The 17,587-nt window shown below is 43.1% G+C and overlaps 1 protein-coding gene across 1 annotated transcript in view; it reads right to left on the bottom strand.

The window, feature by feature from the left end:
* The window catches only part of PFDN1 (prefoldin subunit 1), a 102,323-nt gene that overhangs the window by 54,331 nt on the left and 30,405 nt on the right, over positions 1–17,587 (bottom strand). Inside the window, exon 3 of the mRNA XM_085617904.1 lies at positions 3,064–3,148. Coding sequence (XP_085474030.1) covers positions 3,064–3,148 — 85 coding nt within the window. The remainder of the gene's footprint in view (positions 1–3,063; positions 3,149–17,587) is intronic.

Raw genomic sequence — 17,587 nt, 5'->3', positions numbered from 1 at the left:
GAACTGGGATCAACAGGATTACTTAATCTTTTTAAACATTAGGTTATGTTGTTGGGTCCTCTTTGTCTGCAAACTATTGAACTGAAGTAAAAGTTAAAAGACCATTTTATCAAATATTTGACAAGTCTTTCAAAACTTTACTCGATCATCAAATATCATGGAAGTACACCAGATAAACAAGAAGTATCATAAAACATAAAAATATCAATTAGTTTATATAAACGGTAAACTGACAATATTATTAATACAGAGACAATCAAAACAATTAAAACAATGTGACAAGTCAATTCTGTTCCAAAAAGTTGAGAATAGATCATGGGGCCATTTGTCAGAAGTTGCCATTGATGCTAGTGAGAACTAATGAGAATAAAGTATGTGTAAGCCCAGGGGATAGTTGAATGAGGCTAGGCAACAGGAAAACTAGAGAGTAGTATTCATGTTAAGTGCCCAAGAAATGGCAAGAGACAAGAATCCATTGTAGTTAGACAAAAGGGAGAGTGCTTCTGCAGGAAAGGATGATTGGAGGTATGAAAATCTAAACATATGAGGAAGTTGCAAGGTATGTATATGGGTAGATACGGGTTTGCACTCAAGCTTCAAAACAGCTATGTTTTAGAGTAAAAAGATGATCCAGTCCTCAAACTGGTCTAAGAGGACAATACTCGACACATGAAGAGGCTACTGAAAGAATAGATATAGGAGGCAAAGTCAAGAGGAATTTCAGTTAGCAAAAATGTGGGAGTGTCTGACAACCACACCACCCTTCGTACTGTTCACAATAATACGCACAGGGTATACAATATTCAGGGTTCACTCTTTATGGGCAGAGCTATACTCCTACCTACCACCACAAGTCTTGTTCGCTGTGGTACAGTGCCCCCACATGCCTACGTAGAGTGCTACGGAAATAGAGGAGGTGATCAAAGAACAATATACACTGGGCTACACATGGGGAAAACCAGTTACAGTAATGCAAATAAAAAAAAAAAAACAGATGGCGTGCCCGGTTCCTGGGCATCGTTGGTGCGGGTGGTGCATGGAGGTTTAAAATATTAGGGGGTGTATCTGTCTAATTCCCCCACCACGGCTTGGGAGCGAAACCTCGCACCGGTATGGGAGCGAGTGCGTGTGGATATTAAGACCTGGTCCCACATGCCCCTGTCCATTTACGGCCGGTCAGCTATTTTCAAGATGGTGCCGCTCCCGCGCCTTCTGTATCAACTTCAGAATCATCCCTATCCGATTCCCCCGCAGCAGTTTTGTCAGGTGAACTCTGCCTTGGGTCAGTTCCTCTGGGATGGTGGGGAGGTTGGGGTGGTGATCCGGACTGGTTTGCTGTCCACGTATTGCGGGGGGCTGGCAACTTCTGACATTTGGGCTTACCATGTTGCATCACATCTACTCGTTTTAAATGAGTGGTGGTACGGGGATAGGGCAGACACGGCTTATGCCGTGGAGCGGTGCTGCACGGGTCACCACACTACACACTATTCTTTATTCTGCCCCGCTGAGACGCTCCCTACAGTCTGCCACGCAGACGGTTTTCCAGAACTGGAGGCAGACGTTACGGAGGATGGGCTGGTGGAACAGATTAACTCGGGAGACCCCACTATGGCATAATGGCCGCATTCCGCAATTGCCGATCCTGTCTGGGTTCCGCGACTGGGACAGCATTGGGATATCCACCTTGGGTGACATCATGCGGGGTCCGATTTTAAAATCCTTTCAAGATATCCAGAAGGACTTTCAGATGCCGAAGACCCAATTTTTTAAATACTTACAATTCAGGCATGCTATCTCCCCCAGTCTGGAGGGTCTGGACTCGCTGCCGGAGTTCAGACCGGTGGAGGCCAAGGTATTTATGGAGGACCTCCTGGACCATAAGATTTCCAAAATCTACCAGTCCATAGTTACACACTGTTCCCCTTCGCTGCAGCGTTTAAGGGGAACCTGGGAGGGCGATGTGGGTCAGATGGAAGAGGAGGACTTGACAAAGGCTCTGGCTACCCCGCGAGGGCCGGCTATTGCAATGAGCCTGCGGCTTATTCAAATTAAATACCATCATCAAGTTTATTATACCAGGGTCAGGCTCTGGAGGACGGGCTTGGTGGCTTCCCCGGTGTGTCACCGTTGCGAGCATGAGGAAGGGACCCTGCTGCACATGGTGTGGCATTGCACTGTACTAGCAAGATTCTGGAGGGGGGTGCTGGCCTGTCTTTCTGAAGTGCTGGGGTGGGAGCTCCCTAATTCGCCGAAGCTAGTCCTCCTACATGTGATGGAAGGGATTGGGGGCAATATTTATAAGCGTCATCTCATGCTCCTGGGTTTCCTGGAAGGAGGCACTGGCCCCCTTGGTCTTGGCTTGGAAAAATGGTATGGACTTTTGTATGGGTTTGGAGATCCCAATATTTGAGGCCAGCGGTGTCCCCAGAAGCACTACAAGATCTGGAGGCGCTGGGCAGACTACCGAAGCATAGAGCTTGAACAGCCACGGGGGGACCGAAGCCGAGACCCAGTGTGACCTCCATTTCCCCTACTGCTAGTTTCTCCCGCTCTTTGTATCTACCTATGATTTGTCTGCAATTCCTAGGCAAGAAATTGTTTGGTAGAGGATGGGCTCTTCCGTTGATCAATGGCAGCTGCAGGATAAGAGAACAGTGCGCAGGGGCGGGGGATCTGCGTTGGGTGTTTTGAGGGTTTGATTTTATTTGTATTGCCTCTCATATTCTCCTGTCTTTTTATATGGAAAATGGTCAAATGGTCAAATTCAATTTTTGTATCTTACATGCGGCAGTTGTCTCTGGGGTACAGAGATCTGCGCCATATGTGATATTTTGACAAATAAAATCTGTTTAAAAAAAAAAGAACAGATAGTGAGATTTTGATGTTGCTGCTATATTTTAACAAAATCTTCCAAGTGCAACATTTTACCAAAACTGCTTTGCAAAATCCTGCCACTTTGCAAACACGTTAGGCTAAAATCAAGAGTTGAACTTGACAATAATATCATTTAAGAAGACAGGATGGCAAATTAAAATCAGTTATGATCAACTAAAAGCATACCTCAAGTTCTTTAATTTTCTCATCTGCTACTTTTTGCTTCTCTTTTAGTTGATTGTGTATACATTCCTTGGACTGAAGAATGAACCTGCAAAATAAAGAAGGTTACCAAGGGTTCTTGCACTGTTCCATATTGAAAGAGGTCATCAAAAACACTACAATAGTTAACCTACATTTTTAAATAAAACCGTACAATCCATTCCATCATTTATTCCAACAGGAACCACACGCTTTAATGTTACCATTAATATTTAATAGTTAAAGAGAGACCCACAGTGGTATATAGTCGATACATGATTCAAGAGAAAACTATTGAGGGGTCTAGGGGATCAATACCCGTATGATTTTATAGCCCTATGGAAAGGAAGAACAGAAAGTTGACCTAAAGACAATATGAATCAAACTGCTGACAAGCATAACCGGGCAACAAATTAAAAGGTGTTTCGATTGGATACCAGGCTCAAGAAGAATGGCAGGTGTTAACGATATTGAAGTGACTATGAGGCAACAAAGACAGCTACAAATGCTACTTTTTTTCCATGCAACAAGGACATATGTATTAATTACAAAACACCAATGGAATACCGGATCTACTACATCAAAGGAAACCCAGAGTGCTTCTTGACAAATCCATACATGACAAACCTATTAAAAGTGCAGATTAAATAAGATTTTTACCCCATACAGCCTTATTGGCAAATGGACAACCCATAAGTAAAGCGTGGGTGCCGCGGTTATACCAAAAGTAAAGAAATAGAAAAAAACCTCTATTTCTTTACTTTTGGTATAATCGCGGCACCCACGCTTTACTTTGAACATTAAAAGTAAAGCGTCGGTGCCGCGATGCTTGTTCTTTACTGCCACAGAGCACCGCTCAAAAACTGGTACCATTTCACTTTAGTGCCTAGTGCTTATCTGTAAGTGTCTGGGACTATTCCTTTCATGTGTCTTTGTCGTGGCAGCTTAAAGGCTTATTCTAATCTCCTCACATATTGCATTTCTAAAACGTCATCAATGAGTGCTCCTATTACAGACCTCGTATTTACTGCTTTGGTGCACACGAGGCCGCGTTCTCAAAAAACCAACAAGGAAATATCACAAGGGATATCCCCGACACAGTGGGAGAGGCCCTGCTATAAAAATTCACTTAATGCAGCAAACTTGCCCCATATTGCTTTGCAGGGCCACGCCTTTAACCTCTTCAGTGCCCCGCCCTTTCCACTCCCTGTGCCGGGCGTTTCATTAGCGGGCGGGGTTCATGACGAGATAGTCTCGTCATGGAGCGCGGTTGCGCTGTGCCCATGACGAGACTATCTCGTCATGGGCACTGAAGGGGTTAAAGTACCTTTTCATCCATATAATCAGCCAGGACAACAGGACTACCCTCGCATTGTTCAGCATGACTTAGACTTGCTTTTCTGATCAGCTTTCAGGTCCACACCCTCAGATGGGGGGGGCGGGAGTCAAAATAATCACTTTGCATGCCTTCCAATGCATTTTCAAACTTTCCCATGACGGCTGAAGCTTTTGCTCTACAACCGGAAGTGGTTTGCCCTCTAGGGGTCTCATGCATTGTTCATTTGGTTATGCCCACTGTGGGCTGAATGTATGGTTGCAATTTAATGTTCTGTCACAATGTAGTTTTAATGTGATGTCTTGTCTACCTTGACCTCTCTAAATGTGTTTGAACTTTTCTTTAGCTGTCCGCTCCCCAAAATTAAAGATGCAGTACAGTTATTTCTGCAGAACACAGTGAGGTAAAAGATAGCCATTTGTGTTCGGAGACATCAGATAGAGTCAGATCTGGTTTTGTTTTGTATTACACATACGTGCCTTCACCCACATGGTTTTGATTCTGCTACCCTTTCTAGATGAGGGGAAATGTTTCATTCATCACATTAAGCTTAGCATATTATTTTTAGAGATCCAACTTGAAAAGTTTGTTTCCAGAGATGCTCACAAAGCTTGCCTTTCTACTGTAAATCAATCTCAGTGTTGGCGTCATCAAGTCCCATTGCGCAAAAGCCAGCGTCACCCTATGTTACGTCATAAGATACACGCTTAGCACACGTACACTTAATATTTGTTTCTATAGCCCGTACTATAAAGTCTCTTGCCAAGGCTGAAGAGCATCGCTAAAGGCACTGCCAAACCAGCGGGCCCAAAAGCGAGACCTATTGGCTATGCCAATGCTTGTTTTTTTCCAATGACTAGCGAGTTCCCTTTTAGCCAACACCAACCCCAGATCTATAAACCTACTAGTAACTTTATTCCTAGCATTGTGGGGGAACCAGTGCAGCAAACAACAACCTGGCGTCCACGCTATTTCTCTCTCCGTCGCGGCCGCCAGCCCAGTTGTCACCCCTCACCAGAACTCTCCCAGATGTGGACAATCCCAGAACATGTGGAGGAACCCCGCACCCTCTAAATTACATCTCGGGCACGCAGTCCGGGCCCTGAAGTATTCATTAATCTTGCCCGGGGTAAGGTACACCCTGTGCAGGACATAAAAGTGAATCAACTGGAAGTGTGCATTCCTAGAGCTCTTCCAGGCCCTTTCCACAAGTTCCCCCCCCCATGGTTTCTCATCGATGACCATACCCAGGACCTTCTCCCATTTGAGGTGCAGTGTCGTTAGGGGCCGACGCATTCCCTGAGTGATACGCCTGTAGAGGCAAGTTACCGCCTTGAAAGTACCAGCCGCCATCACCACATATTGACAGGCCAGGGAGGTCTGGGGTTCCACCATCCCCTCCGGCCAGTGTTTTCGGATAGCTGCCGTCAAAGCGGCATGAAGGAGAAAATCACCTCTGGAGAGGTCATGCGTCTCCAGCCAGTGCCAAGCTTCTTGCGGGGCAGTAAAGAAGTGAGTTTCTGTGTTATCGATCACCCGGAGGCGTGCCGGGAATAACATGGCATAGGGAATTTGCAACTGGCGCAGCTTCCGCTTGAGAGTTAGGAAGGAAGCACGTTGTCTCTGTACCTCCCTGATGAAGTCCGGAAAGATCATCACCCTGGCATTCCCAGTCTTCAAATTCCGTTTCTCTCCAGCTTGTTACAAGATGTGATCGCTGTCCCGGTAAATGAAGCAGCCGCACCACCATCGGCCGAGGAGGGCCCCAGGGTTGGGCAGTCTAGTCGGGACCCTGTGGGCTCACTAGAATGCATAGAAGGAGAAGAGCTCCTCCGGGGCCACTTCCGTTTTAAGCCAGTTCTCTATAAAATGTCCTGCATCCTCCCATTCCTCTCGCTCAGAGACCCCCACAATACGCAGATTGTTCAGGTGGGAGTGCCCTTCGATGTCCTCCGCTCTCATTTCCAGCACCTGGACCTTGGCTTCCACTAGTTTCAGAGAACGCTGTAGTGCAGTTACTGCCTCTGGGACCTCCTCCAAGGCCTTCTCGTTAAGCTTCACTCGCTCCTTAAGCTTACGATGGTCGTCCTTCAACAGATTGAGATCTGCCCCGATAGAATCCATCTTTGTCTCCAGAGCTTCTCTCAAAGAAGTGATGGCCTGCATGATGTCTACCAGAGTGGGGCCCTCCAGGATGGTATCCTTCTGCCTCACCGTCAACTCATCCTCATCATCTGTGTGCGGCCCCATGTCCTCCACGTGCAATACAGCGAACCCTTTCTTTCTGGAAACCCTCCCCATTGTTATTGGCTATGTAGGTCCGCAGGGGTCTCAGGAGCAGTATCAGCAAGGAACTCCAAGTGTAGGCGCCGAGCTCGACAGCAGGGCAGGCAAGTCCGCACCTTCAGACCACAGTACTTATGTTCGGATCTCTCGTCCGTGCATACAAGCTGTCGGTGTTGACTACTATTTCCAAGGCCCTCTTCCGTGCACACAAGCTGTCGGCGTAGGACACCAGCGAGGGAAATCACCCCTCCATAGGTACCACCACCCATGATGGCAGCCTCATAGGAACTCCCAAACGAAGCAGAACCTTCCCGCTGTGTCAATGTCCTCCGTGCACTGCTCAACCAGCTCTTAAGCAGGCCCAGTGAGCTCTCAACTTCCCAGTGTCAGCCGCTCTTCGTCCTGCTATGCTCCCAGTCAGGGACCCTCACGGCACAGGCCCAGCACAACACTGCCCACTGCTGCTACAGCACCGCAGCTCAGTGTTCAGGGTGGCCCCCCCAGCTCTTCTCAGGCCAGCAAGTAAAGGCGGGTCGGTCCACAGCAGTCACCCCCGCACCGCAGTCCCGCAGGTCGCCTCTCGCTACCGCATCCGTCGGGGCTCGGCATCGCCGTCTGCTGCCGCCATTTTGTGAAGGTGACTCTTCTCCCAGGTCAGAGGCATGCTCTCGGTTTTCCGCAGACAGCGGGGTTCAGCCCTACCCAATGCCGGTGTCACAATCGCAGAGCAGTACTCACTGTGAGCCTTAAATCACCCTGTCGGTGCACAGTGAAAGCTGCCTCCTCAGCGCCCAGCCGCCATCTTGATTGCTCAGAAATAAAATAGTCTTTTTCGCCGCCGCCGCTAAAGAACCGCCACCTCTCTGCAGCCGCTCAACGCCGGCACCAGTGTGTCCGCCACAGGTTTCGCACCAGTTTCATAAATACAAAGATCCAGTGGCAGAGATCAATACAAAAAATACAAGGAAAGAAAGTACAATTGTGTGTAATCTCCATGTCAGCACAAGGATAGAAATACTCCACATTTATCTCAATTTCATCTGTACACGGGAAGGACAGGCCAGATGGCTTTTGCACAGTACTTACCTCACTTTTTTAGGGTGGTTTACAGCAACATAAAAGTACGAGGAAGAGAGAGACACCAGGGGCCTAATTACAATGTTGGTCGAAAAGCCTCCTACCACTGGTCGGAGGTTTTATGACTGACATTGTAGGTTTAAACTCCGACCGCCGAGTTACAATGATGGCGGTCAGAGTTTAAACCGGCCGGGGAATCTGACTTTGTTCCGACGGGTTCAAGGAACCCGCCAGTCAGTCGGAAAGGCCTCATAATCCCTTAAGGGCGGCGTTTCTGCCATCGGGATTATGATGGCACTTTCCGACAGTAGTTCCATGTCGGCCTTTTAGACATGGAACATCTGTCGGAAAGTGTCTTTGGGGGGGGCATAGCAGGGTCCCCTTCCCCCTGGCCCTTGCATGTGGCTCTGGGAGGCATCTATGGTGCCCCCTTCACATCCCTGCACCGTGTGGCAAACACCATGAGGTACCTGCTGCACAGGTCAGGGATGTTTAAAAATTTCCTTTCACAATGGGAGCTTGTGCTCTGGGCGGTTTCGGCCCGCCGTGCAAGCTCCAATTGAAAAATGGAAGTTTGCGGTTGCATCCTAATTGCGGTGTGGGAACCTCCGACCTGAGGTCAGTCGTTCCCCATCCGCAGCAATGTCGGTCGGAGGCAACTCCGACCGACATCGTAATTAGGACCTAAGTATGTTGGTAAAAATTGTAAGTTGCACATTAGTAATCATCCTGACCGCTCAGGTGCCAGACCCACCATTGCCAATCTGCCTTCTGTGACAGTCTTCACTTTTTAATAGCCTTCCCTTCTTTAAATAGTCCTTCAAAATCTAAAGAGTAGTCATCTAGCCTAAAATAAGACAACCTATGAACATAATGACTCATGGATAGTATAAGATTTAACCCTGTCCTCTTCCTTTGACTGATGTGGAAGAGAAAATCGATGGTAATAAGATGACAAACAAATCAATAGGATATGACCTTGTGCATGAATGAATGCTTCAGTCTCAGAGCAAGTAGATTGAGAATGTTGTGAAAGGAGGGAAACCAGATAGGCTTCAAATTTACTTACTCTCCTCGCAGTGCTACTACTAAAAAGGATGTTTTCAATTTTAGAAATGTAAGGGAACATTAATACATAGGTTCGACAGGAGAGCCTATTATAGAAGAAATAACAAGATTCAAATCCCTATCAGGGACTACAAAGGACCTTTGAGAAAACATATTTAACTCTTTGAAAAATCTTACTGCTTGCACAGTGACCTCTTGTCGAGCAAAGACATGACCAAATGGATGCCAATTAACCTTTAAATGCACCCACACTAAGGCCCTTTTTTTCCCCAAGTGCAGAGAAGAATCTGGGAATCTTGTACCCTCAGAAGAAATACTGTCCGGTTTACATTTTAAAGAAAATAGGGACCATCTTCATGTTAGATGAAGGAAACCTTACACACACAACACCACATATAGCACCATTCAAGGAAGATCATAACTTTTTGAAGTCAGCCTTTCAGGTTCCAAGCCAGAAAGCTCATCTTGGGTACCAACGAATGTAAAAGAAGACCACTGTGCTGAAATATTAGACCTTCCAGTGGAACAAGCGATACAGTGGGTCCAATCTCTACATCAGGAGATTGAGGTACTAAGACCGTCTTGTCCAATAAAGGGCAATCAACACAAATGCAACCTGTGTTCTTTGGAAGTAGGGGCAGCTGAGAAGAAACAAAATGCAGTAAACAAAAAGCATAATGCAACATATAAATCCACACCGTTAATTCTTAACCCAATGACCACTGAGAGTGGCACTCAATGAAGCAAAATCCAGGGCATTTCTTTTCATTACTAACAGATCGACATGCAGAGCTTCACATCATCGAAAAATCAAATGGGAGATTTATATTTCATATGATTCACCACCCGGATAAACAAGGAAGGCCCCATGAGGAGGGGCGGTTTATGCATGGGAGGGGTAAGGGACGTTAAGGGACGGGTTGAACAGGGGAAACAGCGCTAATGAAGCACATGTGAACAAAAATCAACAAAGCGTTACCAGATCTGCAAAGCTGTAGGGTCAGGTCCCTGGTCTAGGGTGGAATACCTTTTGTCTGGTTGGGAGCTCAGGTGGAAAGTGTCGCCATTTCTGCCATGTAGGGGCCTGTATGACCCACTAGTCTGAAGTGACTTTCACTTTTTCAAAGAGGACACTTCTAGCCCTCACCTCAGAATAGAATGTCTGAATCTCCAGGGGCAGAGATTTTTTGGGGGAAACTGGTGCAGTAGGAGAGGAAGAGGGTGACTGTCCTACTTAACTCTATTTTCTCATCTACTCTGGAAAACTGTTGCTCCGCAGGCTGAGGCTGCAGGCTTACCCCATGAAAGCACCTGTACTGCTGACTGAATATCCTTGAGGAACAGGCCACAAACCCAGAGCTCTGTAGCTTTAGCCTGCCTAAAACACCCAAATGAGTCATGAGCCTTCTTCCAAAACAGCCTTTGGTCGTAGACGCTCCTGTCAATGAGTTGTGCTTCCATATCACCCAAGTCAGAACCCTTGACATACGCTTGCTTGCATATCACAGCTCCAGTACCCATACAGCATACAGTAGGGTCTGTCCCATTAAGGTCAATTTGTATAGACTGCTTAGCACCTCCATACCATCATAAACCATGGACCCAAAGAAATCTCTCATGCGATAAGACTGTACACTGCCAGTTTCCGTTTCCCACAAAGAATGGGAGTACACAGCAAGCATGCAAGCAGCACACATTAGCTACCAACAGAGCTATACTCCCTGAAGCAAAACCTTTCCAACCCAAGGTATCCAATTTCTCTGACTACCTATCCAGAGGACCAGTGGGAAAAGTATTACTTTAAACCAGATTATTAATTAATGAGGCTGCAATAAAAGGTAATACTAAATGTAAAAGCAGACACCAAAGAAGGAGCTCCGATGATGGGGACTTCAGAACAAGAGGTCTATCGTTGTTAGGTGAGAGACTTTTATGAACATAACATTTCTATAGGAAAGATCATTTATCTGCTTGGATTGAAATGCGGTCAATGCATTTAATTGGTTAGCAATAACCATTTTGAAATTGAACTGAGACATATGAATGACCTATTATTAAAAAGGAGACAAGTTATAATAATAAACATACTAAAATGGGAAAATGCTAAATACTCAGACAGGCTGTGAGTAAATCAAAGTAGAATCGTAGTTCATATTTAGCGTAATGATGTCGAAGTTGCTTTAGAAGCCAATATAGAAACTGGTAGTATCATAATACATAACAAGTCTTTTAAAAGACAATGAGGCAAGTGAATTTCTTGGCAACTGTTTATTAGAGTGGTATGCCTTTGAGCAAGGGATATTTATACATGTTGAGTAGTTCACAAATCATGTGTTCAAGTACTATAATAAATTATTAAAAGCTGTGTGCACGGGGTTGCTAATAGCAAGCTCTAGAACACAGAGCATCTAGCGGTAGTGTTTAAAAAATGTTAGAAGCCCCTGGGATGCTGGAGAAACCATTTACAGAGAGTACTGCTGTACCACAAAATGTATCCTTTCCTCTAAGAGCACGATGAAAGCTAATGTAGTTTGCGAGGCCATGCAGACTTTTAGTACTGTGTTTTCTGCCTTAAGTTACTCTCACCAGCTGCTCATACATCTGCACATTGCTGTAAGCAATAATAATTTACAATTCACATATAGGTAGTAGACATCGAGCGAAATGCTTGAGCACAGCTGAGATAGTAAGGTTTAGATATAGGCACATTTCCATAGCTGGCTAGAAGGAAAGTCATACTATCACAGACAGACGTGTATGTACGAAATGTCTCAAGCAAACAATCAACAGAAAAAAAGAACAAAATTAACATAACCTGCCTTGTATTTCTTTAATAAGATGGTATACAAGTCAGAACTGAAAACATAGAACATCCCTTTCGAATACCAGTCCACCAAAGGAACCATACATATTTTTACTGCCATGACTCCCATCGAAGTTCATCACCCTGCTCTTCCGTGCCTTGAATTTGAGATAAGGATTGCATTCTACGATCAACAATTTCAATTTTAAAGCTCACAACCCACAGTAATCATAATTCTTCTTCTCTAGATTCTGGAAGAAATAACCAAAATTATTGTCCTAGGTTGAGTACTTCAGCTAGGAAGAATATAGATTATGCAATAAAATCATGTTTAGGGGAAACACGCTTTCATGATATTTTGGTACTATTAGTCTCTGCTTGCTTTTTAATTTGTTGTGAATTGCTTGCATCATGGCAGGATTGAAAAAGACTTCTGATAACACACAACGACAAAAATGGGCTAGAAGTAATCAAAGCTGTGCTGATTTGCCTATGGCCAAGATAAGAGATTAGTTAGATTTTTTGCCTAGATACTGCCACACGTTAAGACTCCTACTCCATAATTTATATTAGCAGAACAGACATTTTCCTTTACCTACTGGAGCAGTAACGAACCATGACAAATTGTTTTTGAAAAGATTAGTCTTGAACACAAGGCAATCCATCGGCCTGTTGAACTTGGCATTCCAAGGATTTTGATGTTGAGGGCTCCAGATGAACTCATCCAGGTCCATATAGCAATGGACTAATCCGTTAAAAATGTTATTCCAAAAAACTGCTGTAATTGAACATTATAGAGCTAATCTCATGAAAAGTACTACAAACAGTCTTAGAGCAAGGGCATTCAAGGTGTTTTTTGGATACTTAGGTTCTTGTTCCGCTCTAGAATCAGGAGCCTTATTAGTAATGTACACATTTTCTTAATCAGGTAATGGAAGAACTGGTTAGTCCTTCCACGCCTAAGAAGCAAAGTGTAAACACTCAACTCCAGTATGAACAGGAAAAGCAACACTATCAGGTGCTGGCATAGCACTTCTGTACTTTAAATAGGCAACCAGTGTATTAAGAAATACAGCAGAAAATAAATATGTACCTCGGTCTGTGTTGTCCCTTTAAAGTGTAGCTTCTTAATCGGGCTTTATCATGTTCACTGATGAAAACAGTGGAGAAGTATCAATGTTTCTTGTAATGGAATTAACAAGGGAGTAGACAGTCCAAGACTATTGGTATGGGAGCCGTCAGAAAAACAGGTGGATCCTGACTTAAATTAGAGGATAAAAATCCAGTTTAGTGAATAATGGGGCAGTTGTTCAAATGTGTCAACAAAAATATTCAGAAGGACACCCAATATTTCTCCTTGTGGTACCTAACAACTGCATAGCTGGAAAGAAAAATCAGCACACTTTGAAAAATTCATATTCAGTCGAAATATTTATGGTCTAAAACAAGGAATGCTTAAGAGCTTGAGAAACAAATAAAAATGGTTTAGTCACACCATGGAGGGATCCTGGAACACATTCATCAAGCTACATTAATCTGCTCTTTCATTAGAGAAGTCAATACTGTAAAATTGGGATGGTGATATTTCTTCCCTCAATGACTTTTCAATGAAAAGTGTGAAAATAAGGAGAGATGGAACCAGATAAGCAGCAACTTCCAGAGGTAACATTTGACACTGCACGTTTGAGGTAGGCTGCAACTCCACCTCCCCATGCCCTGTATTGGCAGTTACTATAATTTGTTAGGAGAACTTAAGATCCTTGCTTAACATAAACTGCCATCATGATGCCACTGGGAAGGAGGAGGGTGGGTCCTTTAGGACTTTTATGAGGAGTCTCACGGCAGAAAAGTGTTAGGTTACAAATATGGTTACTCTGTTACTCAGTCTGCAACAGCTTTTGAAATACAGCTACTCGATTGTCCCTTTCTGTGCAAGTTTAGTTAAAAAAAATCTCACTCAATTAATTTTTACCTGCCATTGTACCAAGCGCAGGATATCAGAAGGCTTCCAATGTTGTAGTATAAGTGAGCGAGCAACAGACATTGAAGCAAAAATAAACTTACATTCCAGGCCTGAAACAGAAGTATTATTTCTTATATATTCAAAAATGATAACAAATGGGCCTGGAGAAAAATCCCTACTTTGTTAAAAATTTAAATAAGAAAAATGTTGATTAAAAAATGAGCACGTTGCCAGTCTACCACCCCATTTTGCTGGCATCTAAACCAACAATTAGGGAAATATGGAAAAAAACGTGTTGATAATTAATTAAGCAACAGTCTTAAGAAACATTCCAGACTTCTGAAATTGGCTGCTCTAAACACTTTATAACTATATTAGATGATTACTACTACCAGTTTCATTTTCAGTTCTATCAAAGCGGCGGGAGAGGAGTGAGGTTTGTTCACTGTGATACAAGCAGCTATAATAGCTCCTACAACCTTGAAGATTAAACTTAAATAGCATTTTTACAATAAGGTCAGCCTTCTCATTAACCAAAAGTGGAAACTGTTGAAGCATACTTTGAATCTTTAAGAAGCGATTCCTGAGCCCCCACCATTTTTATTATTGGATATCTCCGGCTGTTCCCAAGTCTTCCAAGAGGAATTAATTTCATTATTTCATTTCCTGAGTTCATGACTTGAAAGAGCCAGGCCCAGGCTATTGCAGTCTTTAGTAGAAAATTGTGACAATCTGATATGTTCTACTCTCTAATTAATTCTTTATTACGAAATAAAGCGTGTAAATTATTTTATATAGAGTTCTTTTGGGCACTATAAAGATCTTAGGGGTAAAAAAGGTAAATGTGTTCCTGACTCAATTATCATATAAAAGAGATATTTGTCAAATACTGGGGTAATCACTGTATTTTTAAAAAGAGATATAGTATCCATAAAGGCAGGCTGGTAATATAACCTTAGGTGTGGCAAGACTTAACTCATCCCCCATGCTCTTTGTCCAATTGCACACAATTTCAATAGAAAGAAAGCGTGTTGCTTCTTTAAGATAAAGTAACAAATCAATGCATCAACTTGATGAGTGTTTGAGGATTTTATTGGGAACATTAGAATATAAAAAGCTGTAGAATTGACATCTTGACCACAGCTACTCTACTCTACCAATGACAGGGGTAATTGCTTTGATTTGTCAAGACAATTCCAGACTTTAATAAAAGTAGCTATTTAGCTGAATTTAAATAGGCCAGATTAGTAGGTGGTAACATATCCGTAATAGCGAGAGAGGGCTATACCCACATTGCCACCTAAAGGGAAGACCATTAATGGAGGCATTAGAAAGGAGTACTTCACATTTTTCTAGGTTTGATTTTATAATCTCTAATCAGAGTTATAGTGTAAATTTTACTTAATGTGATTTATATGTTGGATTTCTCACCCTTTAAGTAAAGAATCATGTTGTCGGCATAGAGTTTCAAATCTGGCATGCCAGAAACTGAAGGGAAGCATGTGGCTATCTTTTTGAACACCAAATAGTTGAGGCAAAAGCCCAGACATATATATTTTTGATAATTAGCATAAATTGTTGAGTTAAAAGCATACACTTGGAGAATACTTTTTCAAAAGCTTTTTAACTTATTATTATTGCAGATTTATAATTAGTTTATGAAAAGTACTCGATTGCTTGAATCAAATAATTCATGTTAGCCGAAATGGATCTAATAGCCAAAACAACATTCTGATCTTGATGTATTAAAGTAGAGGCTACTGTCATGATATAATTAACCAAAATCCTTGTGGAAAGCTAATAATCTGCGTTCAGACTAACCAGACAACAAGAATGAGATTTATTTCCCACTCTTCAGAATGCGGACTACCATTACTTCTGAAAACAGACCTGGAGTTATCTCACCTTGCATAATTCGATTACATAATTTTACTAAACTTCCGGTAATTCAGGAAATAATTATTTATTAACCTCTATACGTGTCCAGTCATAGTCTGTAGCTTTTGCACTGGCAAGCCCATTTAATACTATTTTAATATCTTAAACAGAAATATAATAAAGGTTGTTTGCTAATCAGAAGATATTTTGGGAAAATGTATCTACTCCAAGTATTTAAATCTGCATCAATTACTTCGAGGGATTCATAAGTTGTTTTGGAGTGATTTAGGAAGACTTGCACAATAGAGCTTCGATGGAAGACTGGTAGTTTGGTCACAGGATAAATAGCTTCTTAATAATCTTTTAATGTTGCCTCGCCTGTGACAATCTTTGAAGATTTTCTTGACAAAGACAAACAAAGCAATGGTTGCCTTATCACTCACAGTCAAATGTGAGATTAAAAATGATTGTCTAGTTCTAGACAATTTAGCCACATATGCGAAAGGGGTCACAACCATGGTCATGTTAGACAGCTTTTTCGAAGGTCAATTTAACATAATCGAGACTGATCAATAATTGGTAATACTACAAGAAGAATCGCTATTGAAAGATCATATTTAATTACAAATCCTACCTTCTCTTATTACTTTTCCCTTTGTAGTGCCTTTAAAAAAAAAAATCTTGGTTTGGTGAAACCAAAAGGAAAACAAATCCAAAATCTGCCTTCGTACAGTACTTTCAACTTTGACTGTTCATAAAGCATAGCTTGAGCCCTGCTGCCTTAAAAGGGTCTAGTATATTCCTAAACTCTTTCCTTCATCGGGCATAGATCGTCATATCAGAATAAACCTGGAACATACATTCTTCAGAAGTCCCAAAGGATGTTTACTGGATTGCTTTAGTTAGTATTTACTCCTTTGTGCAGTATTCAGCAAAGTTAACAATGATAGTATGTGGGAACTGGCCTTGTGGATTACGGATATGGTTGGGACTCGATGATAAGTCTGCTGTAGAATTTGGTTAACATGTGTTTCTGTGTTAACCTTTTCACCAAGGGGATCATACCACTTTCATTCGTGCAATTTTCAGAGACACCCAGGAAACCTAAGCTCGCGATCTCCACCTCTCAAGTTCAAAGGGGTGTGTTCAATGCCATGAAAAGATAGATTGTCAAAGTTACCCTCATGATCTTTCCATGGATGCTTTGCAATGGCATAAGCGAAGTCTTTGTTTTTAATCGCTCTTAAGTGCTGGAGAATTTGTAGCTTGAGTTTATTCACTGTGCTTCCAATGTATTGTTCCCCACAATAACACCTTAGGGCTTACACTACATGCGTAGTCTCACATGTGATTCTTTCCTAGATTTTGATTTTTTCCCCTATCAAGGTGATTACTTCTTGCTGGTTATGACCAGATTTGCATGCCTTGCATTTTGGGTATTTGAAGAAGCCCCTCGCTCTTAACCACTGGATTTTGCTTCCACGTTTATCTGATTTCTGGAAATAACGATGTGTTAGCAGGTCCCCCAAGGAAGATGCCTTTCTGTAGGTGATACTCAGGTGGTCTGAGACATATGTTTTTAAATCTTCTTCCTAGGTGAGTATTTTCCAATGGTCTTGTAGTGCTGAACTGTTCCCATGAGGCACAGGGTCAGACTGATTTGCATATGGCCATGTCTGAACTGGGGTGGCAGAGTGGGCTAAAGAACGGTGATGGATCAAACCCAGATCTGTTGACTGGGTGTGAGTGTTTGATTGGTTCTGATGCTCCGTCCATCACCACCCCCTTTTGTACCGCTTTGTTCGCCATAAGTTGGCAGGGTATGCTCAGACGTGAGTCCCTTGCTCACTTTGCCACTGGATTCAAGCAAGCCTGGCTGAAGAGGGCTGAAATGCCAGAGACCGGTCCTAGGAAGCTTGTTTCCGGTCCAGGGAAGGCATGGCTTGGCAGTTCGGGCTGGACTGTTCCCATGAGGCACAGGGTCAGACTGATTTGCATATGGCCATGTCTGAACTGGGGTGGCAGAGTGGGCTAAAGAACGGTGATGGAGCAAACCCAGATCTGTTGACTGGGTGCGAGTGTTTGATTGGTTCTGATG

Source organism: Triturus cristatus, chromosome 7 (assembly GCF_964204655.1).
Source record: "Triturus cristatus chromosome 7, aTriCri1.1, whole genome shotgun sequence".
NCBI classification, from domain to species: Eukaryota; Metazoa; Chordata; class Amphibia; order Caudata; family Salamandridae; genus Triturus; species Triturus cristatus.
This window is presented reverse-complemented; position numbering and strand designations above follow the sequence as displayed.